The sequence below is a fragment of the Ovis canadensis genome, chromosome 2 (genome assembly GCF_042477335.2).
Source record: "Ovis canadensis isolate MfBH-ARS-UI-01 breed Bighorn chromosome 2, ARS-UI_OviCan_v2, whole genome shotgun sequence".
NCBI lineage: Eukaryota > Metazoa > Chordata > Mammalia > Artiodactyla > Bovidae > Ovis > Ovis canadensis.
The window spans coordinates 86,371,995-86,387,913 of NC_091246.1; the positions used below are offsets into that span (position 1 = coordinate 86,371,995).

The following is a 15,919-nucleotide window of genomic DNA, read 5'->3' on the forward strand; positions in this document are numbered from 1 at the left end:
TTGTTCTGGCCCTGCTGCGGAATCTATGTTCCCTTTAGTTTTTTTTTCATTTATGCATAGGGCACAACCAGATTACAGCAGAGGTGGAGTGGCCATCTGTTCTAGATCTAGTCTTGAATATGGAATTTTACCCTGGAGTAAAATCAAGTGCTTTGAGCATCTGGGCTGGGTGTATGTGGCAGAGCTGAAGCTTTGAATTCTCCTAATAACTGAATAAAACACACAAGGGAAATTTCTAGAAGTATTTGCTCAGTTTGATTGAGGCCTGATAATAGGCTTGTTAACGTGCTTGTATGTGAGAATCATATGGTCAATTCCATCTTCTTGGTGGCTTTTGTTAGCTGATAAATAAATACCAGCCAAAGAACAACATTTATCCGGAAGCTTAAATCACTTAATTATCAATATGTACTTGCTTGTTAAGATTTAGTAAGATGATTAAGGCATATAAATTTCTTTATTCTTTAGTAAGAATATTTTTAAAGCATTATAATTTTATTTTTAATGTGTGCAGTTGTTAACACTGGTACTGATCTACTCAATTATGATTTTTCTATTTTTTTAAACTTTATTAGATATGACATATAACATTTTATAAGATTAAGATATACAATATGATGACTTGATACATGTATATATTATGAAAAGTTTACTACAATAGGTTAGTTAACACATCCTTAACCTCACATAATTGCCATTTTGTTGTTATTGTTATGGGAAGGACATTTAAAATCTAGTCATAGCGAATTCCAAGTATACAGTTGAGTATTGTTAACTACAATCACTATGTTATACATTAAATCCCTGGAACTTATTCTTCTTATGATTGGAAGTTGGTACCATTTGACCAACATCTCATTTCCTCCTCCCCTCAGCTCCTGGCAACCACTTTTCTACTCTCTGAGTTTGCCTTTTTAAAATTCCATGTATATATAAGTGATATCATCCAGTATTTGTATTTTTCTATCTGGTTTATTTCACTTAGCATAGTACTCTCAGGGGCTATCCATGTTGTCAGAGATGTCTGGATTTCCTTCTTTTTATGGCTGAGTCATCATATTCCATTGTGTGTGTGTTTAATCTCTCACACACACACGCACACATATATTTACTACGTTTTCCTTACTCATCAGTATATTGATGGACACAAGGTGTTTCCATGTCTTGATTAGTGCAGGCAATGCTGCAGTGACCATGAGAGAGCATGTATCTCTTTGCGATTCCTTTTTTATTTCCTTTCAATATGTGCTCAGAAGTTGGATTGCTGGTAGTTATTATTTGTAATTTTTCGGGGAACCTCTACACTGTTTTCCATAGTGGCCGTACCAGTTTACAGTCTGACCCACGGCGCACAGTGTTTCCCTTTTCCGAACATCTTGCCAGCATTTGTTCTCTCTTATCTGTTTGATAAGAGCCATTCCAACAGGGGTGAGCTGATACCTTGTGGCTTTGATTTGCATTTCTCTGATGATCAGGAAGGTTGAGCGCCTTCTCACGAACTTGCTGGCCATTGTATGTGTTCTTTGGAAAAGTATTTGTTCAGATTCTATTTCCATTTCTAAATTGGATGTTTGGGGTTTTGTTATCAAGTTATATGCTGCTACTGCTGCTGCTGCTGCTAAATCGCTTCAGTTGTGTCCGATTCTGTGCGACCCCATAGACGACAGCCCACCAGGCTGCCCCATCCCTGGGATTCTCCAGGCAAGAACACTGGAGTGGGTTGTCATTTCCTTCTCCAATGCAGGAAAGTGAAAAGTGAAAGTGAAGTCACTCAGTTTAGTTCAGTTCAGTTCAGTCGCTCAGTCGTGTCTGACTCTTTGTGACCCCATGAATCTCAGCACGCCAGGCCTCCCTGTCCATCACCAACTCCCAGAGTTCACTCAGACTCACGTCCATCAACTCGGTGATGCCATCCAGCCATCTCATCCTCTGTCGTCCCCTTCTCCTCCTGCCCCCAATCCCTCCCAACATCAGAATCTTTTCCAATGAGTCAGCTCTTCGCATGAGGTGGCCAAAGTACTGGAGTTTCAGCTTTAGCATCATTCCTTCCAAAGAAATCCCAGGGCTGATCTCCTTCAGAATGGACTGGTTGGATCTCCTTGCAGTCCAAGGGACTCTCAAGAGTCTTCTCCAACACCACAGTTCAAAAGCATCAGTTCTTTGGCGCTCAGCTTTCTTCACAGTCCAACTCTCACATCCATACATGATTGGAAAAACCATATGGAAAAACCATAACCTTGACTAGATGGACCTTTGTTGGCAAAGTAATGTCTCTGCTTTTGAATATGTTATCTAGGTTGGTCACAACTTTCCTTCCAAGGAGTAACTGTCTTTTAATTTCATGGCTGCAGTCACCATCTGCAGTGAAGTCGCTCAGTCGTGCCCAACTCATAATGACCCCATGGACTGCAGCCTTCCAGGCTCCTCCTTCCATGGGATTTTCCAGGCAAGAGTACTGGAGTGAGTTGCCATTGCCTTGTCTGATCGAGTTGTATGAGTTATATATAATTTAAAGTTAGGAAGTATGATGCCTCCAGCTTTGCACTTCCCTAAGATTGCTTTGGCTAGTCAGTCTTGTAATTTCATCCAAATTTAGGGGATTTTTTTCTATTTGTCTGGAAAAAATGGCATTGGAACTTTGATAGAGGTCTTATTGAACCTCTCAATGTCTTTGGGTAGAATGAACATCTTAAGAATATCCACTCTTTCAATCAGTAAGTGCAGGATATCATTTCATTTATTTGTGTCTTCTTTAGTTTCTTTCATCAGTGTCTTTGAGTTTGGGGTGTATAGATCTTTCACTTCCTTAGTTAAATTTATCCCTAAAATTTTATTGTTGGGTGCTACTGTAGGTGGGATTGTTTTATTCCTTTTTCACATGTTTTATTGTTAGTGTACAGAGACACAACAAATTAATTTTTATCTGTGACTTTGTATCCTACAACTTTACTGAATTTGTTGATTAATTTTAACAGCTTTTTTGGATGGAGTTCTTAGCATTTTCTACATAAAAGATCATGTCATGAGCAAAAAGAGCCAGTGTTACTTCTTTCTTTCTGATTTGGATGCTTTTTGTTTCTCTCTACTGCCTAATTGCTCCAGCTAGGACTTCCAGTTCTGTGTTGAACAGGAGTGGTGAGGGTGGTCAGCTTTCTCTTGTTTCTGATCTTGGATGGAAAGCTTTCAGCTTTTCGTTGTTGAGTGTGATGTTAGTTTGGTTTTGTATTATATGGCTTTTGTTATGTACAGCATATTCCTTCTATACCCAGTTTGTGGGGAGTTTATCATGAAAGAATGTTAAATTTTGTCCAGTATTTTTTTTGCATTTATTGAGATGATTGTATGATTTTTATCTTTATTCTTTTAATGTAGTATATTACATTTATTGATTTGTATATGTTGACTTATTCTTGTATTCCAGGGATAAATCCCACTTGAGCATGGTGTGTGGTCCTTCTAATGTGTTGTTAAATTCAGTTTGTTAGTATTTTGTTCAGAGGTTTTACGTCTATATTCATCAGAGGTATTGGCCTATGGGTTTCTTTTCTTGTACTGTCCTTATCTGTCTTTGATATCACGTTAATGCTGACCTCTTAAAATGAGTTTGAAAGTGGTCTTTCCTTTTACGTTCTTTGGAAGAGCTTTAGAAGAATTGGCATTACTCTGTCTTAGGTAGAATTCACCAGTGAAGCCATCAGGTCATGGGCTTTTCTTTATTGGAAAGTGTTTGATTGCTGATTCAATCTGCTCACTCACTGATCTGTTCAATTTTCCTGTCACTTTGTGATTCAGTCTTGGTAGACTGTATATTCTAGGAATTTACCCATTTCTTCTAGGTTGTCCAGTTTGTTGGCATATAATTGTTCGTAGTATCATTTTATGATTCTTTGTATTTCTGTATTGTCAGTTGTAATATCTTCTCTTTCATTTCTAATTTTCTATTTTTAATTTATTTTTTTAATGGAATGATAATTGCTTTACAGAATTTTGTTGTTTTCTGTCAAACCCAAACATGAATCAGCCATAGGTATACATATATCTCCTCCCTTTTGAACCTTCCTTCCATCTTCCTCCCCATCCCACCCCTCTAGATTAATTTTCTTAATTTCAGTACTGTCTTTTTCTTGGTAAGCGTAGATAGAAATTTATCCATTTAGTTTGTCTCTTTTAAAAACTAGCTCTTAGTTTCACTGATCTTTTCTGTTCTCTTTTTGTCTCTATTTATTTCCACTCTGCTCTTTGTTATTTCCTTCCTCTACTAACTCTGGGTTTACTTTGTTCTTTTTCTAGTTCATTGAATTATAGAGTTAGATTTTTTTGAGCTTTGTTTGTTTTTTTTTTGCTTAATGGTCCCACATAACAGTGGAGGCCAATGACAGGAGTTGGGTGTTGGTGTACAGGTGCTCAGGTGGAGGGGCTCACTGCAGCTGAACCCAGCAGTGCAAGCCAGTGAGAGGAGACAGGGCCAGGTCTGGGCCCACACACAGCCGTGGGGGCCTTGGCAGTTGCCATACAGTCCTGTAGCCATAGAGTCTCACCACAGGCACTCACAGATCATTAGAGGCCAGTGGCAGACCATTGGCAAGAGGCCCTCAGTTGAAGAGGTTAGCTCCAAATGCATGCACATTATCTATCACTACAGGGGTCTGGGCTGGCATCTTGCACTTGTGCAGGTGCAAAGGCTAAGCTGGCTTCCCTGGCAGATTGCAGGGTCCAGTTAGGGTCAGGGAGGGACTGTCAGGTAGCATTTGTGAAAGTGGAAACCTGTGGGGGTAAGGTGAAAGTGGTGAAATCGGCAGGGGGTCCATGTCAGCCATCCTAGGCATTGGTTTCTTCAGTGGTGAAATCTGTTGGGATCCTACACGGAGTTGGTTACTGTGAACCACAGCTGCTCCTGCTGTGTAGCTGATATTGGGAGCCCTGGCTGTTCTTTGATTTTCCAGCCTGTCCCTATATGTCTTGACTTTGTCAGTCTCTGGGTAGGGTGAAGCTGAAGTGATCTTTCATGCTGTGATGTGAAAAACTGGGGAAGTTGGTTGCTCACCTCATTCTTCCTTTCCCAGTGAGGGAGCCCCTTGAACCCTGGAGTTCACTGGCCCTGAGCTGTGCTGCCCTGGGGGATGGGATGGTGCAGGCACAGTGAAGCTGTCCTTCCTGTTTTTTGTGTGGAGTTTTTCTCTCTTTTTTTGCTTCACAGTGTTGCTGAAATTTCTTGAGTGGACTCCTGAGCCCTTCTAGAGCTATTTTAGTTTGTGAATGTCTAATTGTTGATATTTGTGGGGGGATGGACACTGGTACCATTCTGGTGATGTGACTTCTTAATTATGATATTTAAAATCCAATTTGAATTAACTGTTTCAGTCCTATCATTATATAAAAAGGGTGAATTATATATAGCATTTTTAAAGAAAAGCTTTTAATAAAAATACACTGAGTGAAATTTAAAATATGTAAATTATATCTTAATAAAACTATTTAAGCTGTTAGAAAAGACATTATTTCTCCAAGAAACTATGATTGTAGGGGTGACTCCATGGTACTTGAACAGCCAATTATAACCTTCATCACAATAATCTAATCTTACTGAAAATCTAATCACTTCATTATGATTCAATGAAACTCAAAAAATTTTTATAGTTAGCTAACACAGATCAAGACTCCTTAATAAAGACTGGAAAGCTAGATCTAATAAGACTGGAATGAAAAAACTTGTTTCACTCTAACACTATTGCTGACTGCTTACAATAAATCGTATTGAAATATTGAAAAATATAGTGATTTAAGTTGGGATATACATCCAAGAAAGTATTCTTATTTTGAAAATACAATCAAATATTGAGATATTTTAAGAAGTTTAAGGAGGCTGACATAAACTTTTATAAATTCATTTAATATTTGTTGAATGCTTATTTTGTATGGTACAGTGTTTTTACTTACCTTGACAAGTGATAGCCAAGGACCATTGTTCAACTGATGCAAATAGAGTAAAACATTTTTAAGCTTCTAATGTTTTTAACATTGGAGTATTTAAAGACTTTTGCACAATTTTGAAGTGCTTAGAGAAAAGCTGAGCAGATTTTAAAGTGGTAAGAAAAGCAATTTTGTATTGGATGGAAGGGAAGTAAAAATACAATCCAGATGGAAGTAACACCCAGAGCTGAAAACAGGCAGAGCACCAGCATAGAAACAAAAGGCAAGTGTGATCATATGAAAACAAAATCTTAACCTGGATATAAGGGGGGAAGTAAAACATTTCAATGAACTTGGTACAGTGAGACTTTACTATGTATCTGAAAGGTATAGTTTGGAAGGGAGGAAGAATATTTGAGCATCATGAAGTATATTTCAGCAAAATAACATAACATTTTTTAAAAACACAGACATTTTTCCCAAATATACCCATGTTGCTTTCAGCCAGCTAATGGCAACATTGCTGTGAGGCTTCCATGATTAGTCTTGTTACTTCTAAGACTTTTTACTATATGCACCTCATTTATCCCTCTTTAACCATACTGACTTTCTTGTTGTTCTTTGAATACTGCAAGCCATGTTTTTTTTTCCCTCAAAGTCTTTGCTCTTTCCTCTGTATATTATTGATAAAATAGCTTACAAAATAGCTTACCTCTTCGCTTCTTTAGGTCTTTCTGCCCAGATGGGACGCTTGTCAATCTTTAGAACAGATGGTAACAATAACCCTGTATGAGAGACATCAAAAGAGACACAGATGTATAGAACAGTCTTTTGGACTCTGGGAGAGGGAAAGGGTGGGATAATTTGGGAGAATGGCATTGAAATATGTATAATATCATATAAGAAATGAATTGCCAGTCTAGGTTCGATGCAGGATACAGGATGCTTGGGGCTGGTGCACTGGCATGACCCAGAGGGATGGTATGGGGAGAGAGGTGGGAGGGGGGTTCAGGATTGGGAACACATGTACACCAATGGCAGATTCATGTTGATGTATGGCAAAACCAATACAATATTGTAAAGTAAAAAAAAAATAATAATAATAAAATTAAGAAAGAAAGAAACAATGGAAAACAAAGACTCCTATAAAACCTACAATTAAATCTAAATAGCTTGATGTCAGTGATTATAGTATCAGAAGTTGTGAGGGGGTCGTTGTAAGGGGTGTTTCTTTTTTGCTTTGGTGGAACATACAGAGGATGAGAAACTCTAGATATTGATTCAAAATATAATATTGATTTTATTATATTAAATTAATCAAGTTTACTTAAATAATATTAAATATATGTTCAGGAGTTTTAAAGGTGACTGCAAGAATAGGAATCAAGCGTTTAATTTTCAAAGAATTAGAGGAAATTTAAAAAAAATTAAAATCTCCATCAATTCAATACAAACCAGGAAGAAGAATGTGAGGAAGGGAGGAAGGAAAGATAGAACAAAGGAGAGGAACAGTTAATAAGACGCATGGTAAATAAAAAGGATAGGATGATACAAACATACCAATAATCATAGTATATATAATGAAGTTGAAATATATTTTAAAAAAAGAAAAAAAAAGCAAAGAGACTATGAGATTCTGAAAAAGATGCACCTAAAACATGATATGAAAAGCCAAAAAAAATTAAGAATAAAATTATGATATCCTGCAGTTAGCTTGTGAGAATCAATTTTCCTTATCTTTTCCCAGCATCTCATTCATGTTGGTTGTTTGAAATCAATCATGTGCGAGTACCTAACACCATAGAAATTGGCAAACATCACAAATCATACCCATCCCCTGCAAGAGCTTGTTTACCAGCACACAACTGAATATATTCCAGCTAAATGCTAAAAAAAAGAAGCTATAGCAATATTATTTTGAGACAAATTAAGGAAAAAAATTAATAAGGGTAAAGCAAGCAATTTCATATTGATAAAAATGCATAATTTGCCAAGAAGATATAAAATTCATGAATTTTTATGTACCTGGCAACATTAAGCAAAATTTGGTGAAACTACAAATGGAAATCAAAGAATCCACAAAGGTATTTACTGTCTTCTAGTATATTATACTTAGAAATAAACAATCCAAATAGAGAAAATGTAAGCAAGGCTCCTTTCTTTTCAAACCCATGTGGAACATTCACAGAAATTACTTACCTTTAAGTCTACAAAGTTCAAGTTCAAAAAAGCAAAAATAATTTAGGCAAGGTACCCTGAGTAGAGTATAATGTAACTATGATTTTAGCAAATAATCAGCCAAATGTTTCTGTCCACTTAGAAATTCCAAACCCATCTATATGATTTTCGGGTTAAGGAGAAAATAAAAAGTGAGTTTGTGAACTATTTCAAAGTGAACTATAATGAAATACCAAAACCTTCAAAATTCAGCCAAAATTTAACTTTCAACTCAAAATGCTAGGAGAAAAAAAAAAACAAAAAAACTCAAAGTAAATTTTAAAATTGCTTTTATTAAAAAAAAAATCCATAAACTGTAAAACAGCTCCTTTCCCAAAATAAACTGAACATGTACAACTGAACTGTGATTTTCAATGACATATTTATGGACCTAGGAAATTCAAGAGAATCCAATAATAAACTATTAAACAGATAATTCGGCAATAATTTCAGAACAAAGTCAGCATATAAAATAAAGTAGACTTTACCAGTAATAGTATATTTAGAGTACTATTTGTAAATTTATATTTATAATAATAAAAAGAAAGTATTAAATACCCAGGAATAAACCTTCCAAGAAATGCAAGCAACCTATAAAGTGAGCCATAAAACACCGAATGACATAAAACAGAACTAAATAAATGGAGAGATATACTGTTTTTCTGAATGTGAAGAAATAATATTGTTAAATGTGAGAATTCATTCCATATCTCATCTATGTGTCAGTGCTGTCCAAGATACAAACTGGTTCCAGAAATATAACTGAAAGAAAGAGGATGAAGATGGCTGAAGAAGGAGAAGAATGGGAAGGAAAGAGGAAAAATTTTCCTAGGAAACGTTAAAACATGCTATAAAGCTGTATAAATAAAATGGCATGATTAAGTGCAGGAATAGATGCATAGAGCATTGGAACAGAAAGAGTTACAAAAACAAGCCCATCTAAGGGGATTTAGAACATAAAGTTTGTATTTTTCATTTCAGATCAGTATAAGAGAAAGTAGTCAATAATGGCCTTGGAAAAATCGCTTTCAATTTAGAAAACAATATAAGCTTAGCTCAAACAACCCACAGGTATCTATTTTACATTGATATAAAATCCAAGAATAAAGAAGAAAATGGTTAAAAATACAAATTACCAATATCAGGAATAAAAGATGGGATATCATTACAGAAACATAAGTAACAAGGAAATTATATGAATGAGTTTATAACAATAAATTTGACAATTTAGGTGAAATGAACAACTTTTCAAAAAAGTACCTGCTGCTGCTGCTGCTAAGTCGCTTCAGTCATGTCCGACTCTGTGCGACCCCATAGACGGCAGCCCACCAGGCTCCCCCATCCCTGGGATTCTCCAGGCAAGAACACTGGAGTGGGTTGCCATTTCCTTCTCCAGTGCATGAAAGTGAAAAGTGAAAGTGAAGTCGCTCAGTTGTGTCTGACTCTTAGCGATCCCATGGACTGCGGCCCACCAGGCTCCTCCATCCATGGGGTTTTCCAGGCAAGTGTGCTGGAGTGGGATGCCATTGCCTTCTCCAAAAAAGTACCTCTTACCTGTCATATAGTGGCTTCACAATCATATACCACTAGCATCACATTTTAGATAGCTTCAGGTTTTTGGGAGTAAAGCTGAGAGACAGACAACTTGTAGAATGAACACAGCCCTAGAGCTTCCTTTATTCCTTAGCAAAGACTGAGTATAAATATTTGATATTTACTGTGGCCAAGTTTCTGGCAGAGAGGTCTGCCTAAGCCAGCAAGCTGAATGTGTGACAGAGTGCATGCCAAAAGAGAGGAAGGGCCCCATCCCCACCATGTCTGCACACTGGGGACCCAAGGGTGAGCATTGTCTACAAGAGTGGACATCAGCCAAACCCTTTGCTCTTTCCTCTGATTGACTCAGTGTTAACTTCTAAACTGCCCTGAGTCCCTACTAAACTACCAAGAGAAATGGTCAGAACTATTAGGAATTGACTTCTTTCATCACAAAAACTAACAGGAGATTGAATTGAAAATATGAGTAGCTCTTTATTAGTTAAAGAAATTGGATTTTTAAAAAAAATCTAAAGCCTTCACACACAAAAACACATGTACTATCTCCAGATCCAGAGGGTTTCACTGAGCAAACTTTCAGGAAAAATATATCACCATCTTACAGAAATTATTTCAGAAAATGGCAGAGAAGAAAATAAGTCCCAGTTCATTTTATGTGACCAGCACAACCTTAAAACCAAAACCTGACAAAACATTGTAAGAAAATGAGTAGTTCATCATGAACATCAATGTAAAAATTCTCAACTGCATATCAGTTAATCAAATCAAGCATTATATGACAATAATTTACACCGTGAATAAGTTTACATAATTCTAGGAAAGAAAGATTGATTCAACAGTTCTAAAAAATAGCAAAGTCGATATAATCAAATACTCCCTAAAAATCATTTGGCAAAATTCAATACATATTTATGATACCCAAAACAACATGGAAGTATACAGCTATCAAAGCTCATTGAACTAAACACTTAAAATGTACACTATTTCATTCTAACTATACTTAAATTAAAAAAAAAATATTGAGGAAAACAGGATTTATGAAGCGAGTTACAGAGATTCAACATATGTGTAATTGGAATCTTGAAAGAAGAAAAGGAATGATGGAAAATAACAAATATTGAAGCTATAATCCAAAAATAATTTTCAGAAATAAAGACTTCCAAGAACATAACATGAACCACAGAAAATTTGATGTCATGTCTAACATGTCATACCCTGTATATATTCTGTGGCCTAGTAAAGTTTCTGGACTCAAAAAAATAATAGCCAAGAAAAATGTTCATGTCATATATAAGGATGAAAAAATAAAGATGAGACAACTCTGAAAGGCTATCTCAGCTCCGAGGCTCCGTAGGTATTACTCCTAAGTACCCTCTCCCACATAAATCTCCATCTCAGAGTGTGTATGTTTTCAGGCATTCCCACACGTAGCACACTACAAAGAAAAATCTGAATTAATGCTGAAAAGTAGAATTTCTTTATATATTCTACTTTCTGAAAAGTACACATTTCTAGGAAAATTGTAATGTACCAAAAGTCCCTCTAGAACAAATGGAAAATTAAAAGAAATTGCCAAGAAAGTATCTTTCTGTACAATAAATACGATGCCAAATTCAGGCGAGTGCTACAATGTCAGTAAAGAGCAGATAGATTCAATTTCATTAAAACTACTGAAGAACATAGAGAAAATACCTTCCAAATATTTTTGGAAGATTGCACAAAATTGAAACAAATCAATCTCTTATTAATGTAGACATTCCAGATGAAATATCAGCAAATAGAGTTCAGCAGAACATCAAAAAATAATATACCACACTAAGTGGAGTTTATTCCACAGATGCAAGGATAATTCAATACTAAGGAAATTATTAAGAATCCTATTAATACATTTATGATGAAAAATCACATGATAGTTTATATGGATGCTAAAATGGATTTAAGACAATCTGGTTTCAATTTTTGTAAGAAATTAAAATATGTAGATAGTTAACTGTGTAAAACTACATTATATATTTTATATTAATACTTATTTTTTGGTATATTAAAATACAGCTCTCAAATTAAAATCTAGCATAATAGTCTAAGAGTTAGATTCCTACTGAAATCAGGAACAAGTCAATTGTGTCCATCAATATTACTATTTAATATTATTCAGAAATAACTTAATAATCAATTCAATAAAAAAGAAAATGGAGGTATAAAAATTGGAAAATAGGGAATTCCCTGATGATGCAGTGGTTAGGACTCCATGCTCTCACTGCCAAGGGCCTGGGTTCAGTCCCTGGTTGGACAACTAAGAACCCACATTCCATAAGCTGCAGAGCATGACCGAAAAAAAAAGGCTGGAAAATAGGAGATAAAATTATCAGTATTTGGAGATATGATTTAATTTCTGGAAGCTAAAGAGGAATCAGCTGCAAAACTCTTATAATAAATAAGAAACTTCAGCAAATTTATATATTAACAATCTTTATGTCTACAAGCAACAATAGGTACTAGAATCAGCCCCTACAAAAAGTAAGAGGCCCAGGAATAAACAGATCTATAAAGAGAAAACCTTTAAATAATCCTCAGAAACACAAATAAAGACTTAACCAACTGGAAGGGACTACCATAGTCTTTGATTAGGAAGAATCAACATTCTAAAATGTGAACATGATTGAATAAAATTTAACGTGATTTAAATAAAATACCAGTAAGAATGTTTAGACAAGCTCAATCTGAAGTTTATATGGAAAACCAAACAATCCAAAATTAACAAGAAAAATCTGAAAAGAATGGTAATTGAAAGGAGATACCCCTATTGGATTACATTTATGACAAAGCCTCACTAATTAAAATATACTATAAAGCTTTACTAATAAGACAGATGGAACAGAATAGAAAGTTCAGAACCTGATCTAAACATGCATGAAATCAATGGGGAAAATATGGACTATTTACTAGGTGGTGGTGAGACAACTATGATTTTATATAATAATTTTCTAGAGGATTACAAATGGACAAAACACTTATAACTGCAAAATCTTACAAGTGGCAGAAAAAAATCATGGTTTGAATAACACACACACATATATATACTTTTATATATATACATATATATATATATAAATTGTGGAGAATGCTTTTTAAAGTATCACACCAAATTCAAAAGTTATATGGGAATAGATTCATTTAGTGTGTTAAAATTTTTTTTAATATTCTTCCTTTGCATAAAATACTATCATTACTATCAAAACAAAAAGTATGAAAAAAATTAGAAATCCTCGACATATAATTTCCCTAAAGTATAAATAATCCCTATAAATCACTAAGAAAAATAGATAAAAGACAAAAGAAAAAAAATTATTTGTTAAGGCTGATGCTCAATTTCATTTTTAGTAAGAGAAATGAAACTTTAAAATACAGTGGTAAAAAATTTAAAAACTACACTGAAAACCCGATTGGTGTTTTGCCAGTGGTATGGAGAAACAAGTACATTCATATGTTCTTTGTGTAGGTGTACATTGGTACAATCTTGGATAGAGGGAGAATTAAACAACAGCTTTCAAAATTACAATTGAACACACTCTTTGGTCCAGCAAATTCACTTCCAGGAATATATCCTAGGGATGCAAAATATATATACAAGCACCATTATTTACTGCAACATTGCTTAGGCTGGCAAAACATTGAAATCTACCCAAACTTCTAGCTAGCTGCTCTTAGCCCACAAAGCCAAGCACTGGACTCCAGAGCTCTTTTCACCCAGAGTAAGTAAGAGCTGCCTTTTCTCTTATGCACACATAAGCATGTGTTCTCAGAGGGAGAAATTAAAGACTCTTGTGGATGTAAGCGTAGATTTTTATGATTTTTGTCAATACTTTATTGTCGTCTTGCCCACACATAATTTAATTGCACTTTTACTCAACTGTCCTTATTAAATCCTTTCAAAAGTTTCTAGTTCAGTCTTAATAGAAACAACATTTTTCTGCCATTATATTTCATTAGTTTATGTAATAATTAAATCAATTATGTAACTAACCTGTTACAACTGATATACACACTTAGGAATAAATACATCTGACAAATGGCATCAGCTCAACTGGTGGGAGAGTTGTGCTCTAGCATGATACTAATTAACCTGCCTGCTCCAAGTATTCACCAAGACAGCAGTTGGCGAATCTGAAAGAGGGATTGGAGCAATTTGTTTAATCCAGCAAGTCGGTTAAGTGATCATGTAAGAGAGCTTTTATTGTGTCCTGACAAAAAGTAAAGAGCAATCCATTTTGCTCCAATATAAATAAAATCAGAATAATCCTAATAAAAAATGATTTGCTAGTATCTTCACATTTTTGTGTTATGACTGCTTTCTCTTCATTTATTACTTCCATATGAGCCCATATTCTTTCCAATGTGTTGCAGGCCTTGGTCAGAGAGTTACAAAATGATGTCCATTTGATTAGGCGACAAATCAGAGAGCTTAAAAAGATGCAGAAAAACAGGAATGCTTGTAAAACCTCAACACATAAAGCCCAGACCTTGGCAGCTTCTATCCTGAACATTTCACGGTCAGACCTAGAGGAAATACTGGACACAGAAGATGAAGCGGTAAGATCACAAATATTTATTAATATAGGAGTTTTTACACTGATTGTTAAATATATATTTTTATTTGTTTTATAGTTCTTAGAATTTCATCTTTAAGATAATATTCATGAAGGCAAGATTATTAATATACCAATGAAAGATACATCAAGAGTATTAACTAACTCAAAAAACCTTTAGAGAAATTTAACTGTGTAATATAGAAGTAAGCCAGTACATATAACCTTTATAACTGCTTGCTTGTTATTCAGGTCAGTTATCTTTCCCTGTCTCTTCCATATTCTTTAGTTAATCATATATCTTATAAGCTATTATTTTTAATTAAGCCCATTTGAAGAAGTTAGTTAGCTGGATCACGATTGATTTCAGGGGTTTTCCTCCTATATGAGATTTTTTAAGAGTAGTAAATATATTGGCTTTTCTAGCTAGATTTAACATTATTGTTGATCAAGTTAAAGAAAAGGGTATTCATTGCTTTAAAGTGGGTAAAATAATCCGGCCTGAGTGAATTTATATGCATATACCTTATAAGTCTGCAGTAGCATTTCTGTACCTTCTGAGGAGTGCACTGCATTTTTGATAGTTTATTACCTCATCAACAGCAGAACCTCATACACAGTCTTCTGTGAAACCTGTGGAAGATACTCAATCCTGTTCTACTGTTACGTTTCTGAACTTTAATACATTAAATATTAGATTTTTTTATTGTTTAGAAAGAGTAAAGAGATGATGGCACTCATAGCTTCCCTATAAATATTTGCTTAGTGAATAAATAAAATGATCGACTTCAATGTTTGCACGAGAACATCCTTCAGCACCCCTCCCCCGTCAGCTTCTCAAAACATTTCTCAAATAGAGCAGATCTACAACTTGCAAAGGTTTTTAAACTGCCAAGAAGTCTTAGAAAGGAGGTCAAAGGAATCCTATAGCGATTATTTTCATCCTATGAGTGAGTAGGATAGTGAGTGATCAGTTTCCTCTTTTCAGCAGCTATGCCACAATGTCTGTGAATTCTGAACTTTGAAGTCCAAGAGTGTTATGAAATACAATATCAAATATAAAACACACAGGAAATAACAATATCTGTGGCAAGGCTGTTAACTATCTCTTAACTAGACATTTAAGTGAAACTTGATGGATAAAGAAGAAACCTAACAAAATATTAAGGTCTTCCACTGTTGCCTAAAAGTTTTAAAACAAGTAGACATAGCAAAATCCCTCGTGTGTTTGTGTGTGTGTGTATTGCAGATACATATTCTGGAAGACAGGGCCTCTGCCTTTATGTGGTCTTAAAACATGCCCTTTCTTGGACTTACAAGTTAAAAAAAAAAAAAAAAAACTCCCTTTGATTAGAAAAATTAGAAAAAGTTGTCCCCATTGAGTATATGAATTAGTAAAGGATATCTCTTGTTAGTCCCAAAGTAGCTGGCACATTTCTGTGAAGAAATGACACCCTGGCCTCTGGGAGGATGCAGTATGTATGGAGCCAGGGGTACACAGCACCAAAACATGTGTACCATACAACCTTAAATGGAAGCCCTCCTGGAAAAAACGCAGTTCCATGAGGGCTCATTGCACACACCCGGATATATTTACTAGATTTCATTATAGATCTGAGCTTGTTTGGACTGATGCCTGCATTTTTCAGAGG

The 15,919-nt window shown here is 35.1% G+C and overlaps 1 protein-coding gene across 2 annotated transcripts in view; it reads left to right on the top strand.

Annotated features, from left to right (window-relative positions):
• CNTLN (centlein) overlaps positions 1-15,919 on the top strand; it is a 361,476-nt gene that overhangs the window by 330,025 nt on the left and 15,532 nt on the right. For both annotated transcript variants that reach the window (XM_069576629.1, XM_069576630.1), the window contains one exon: positions 14,086-14,271. In XM_069576629.1, the coding sequence (XP_069432730.1) occupies positions 14,086-14,271 (186 nt within the window). The remainder of the gene's footprint in view (positions 1-14,085; positions 14,272-15,919) is intronic.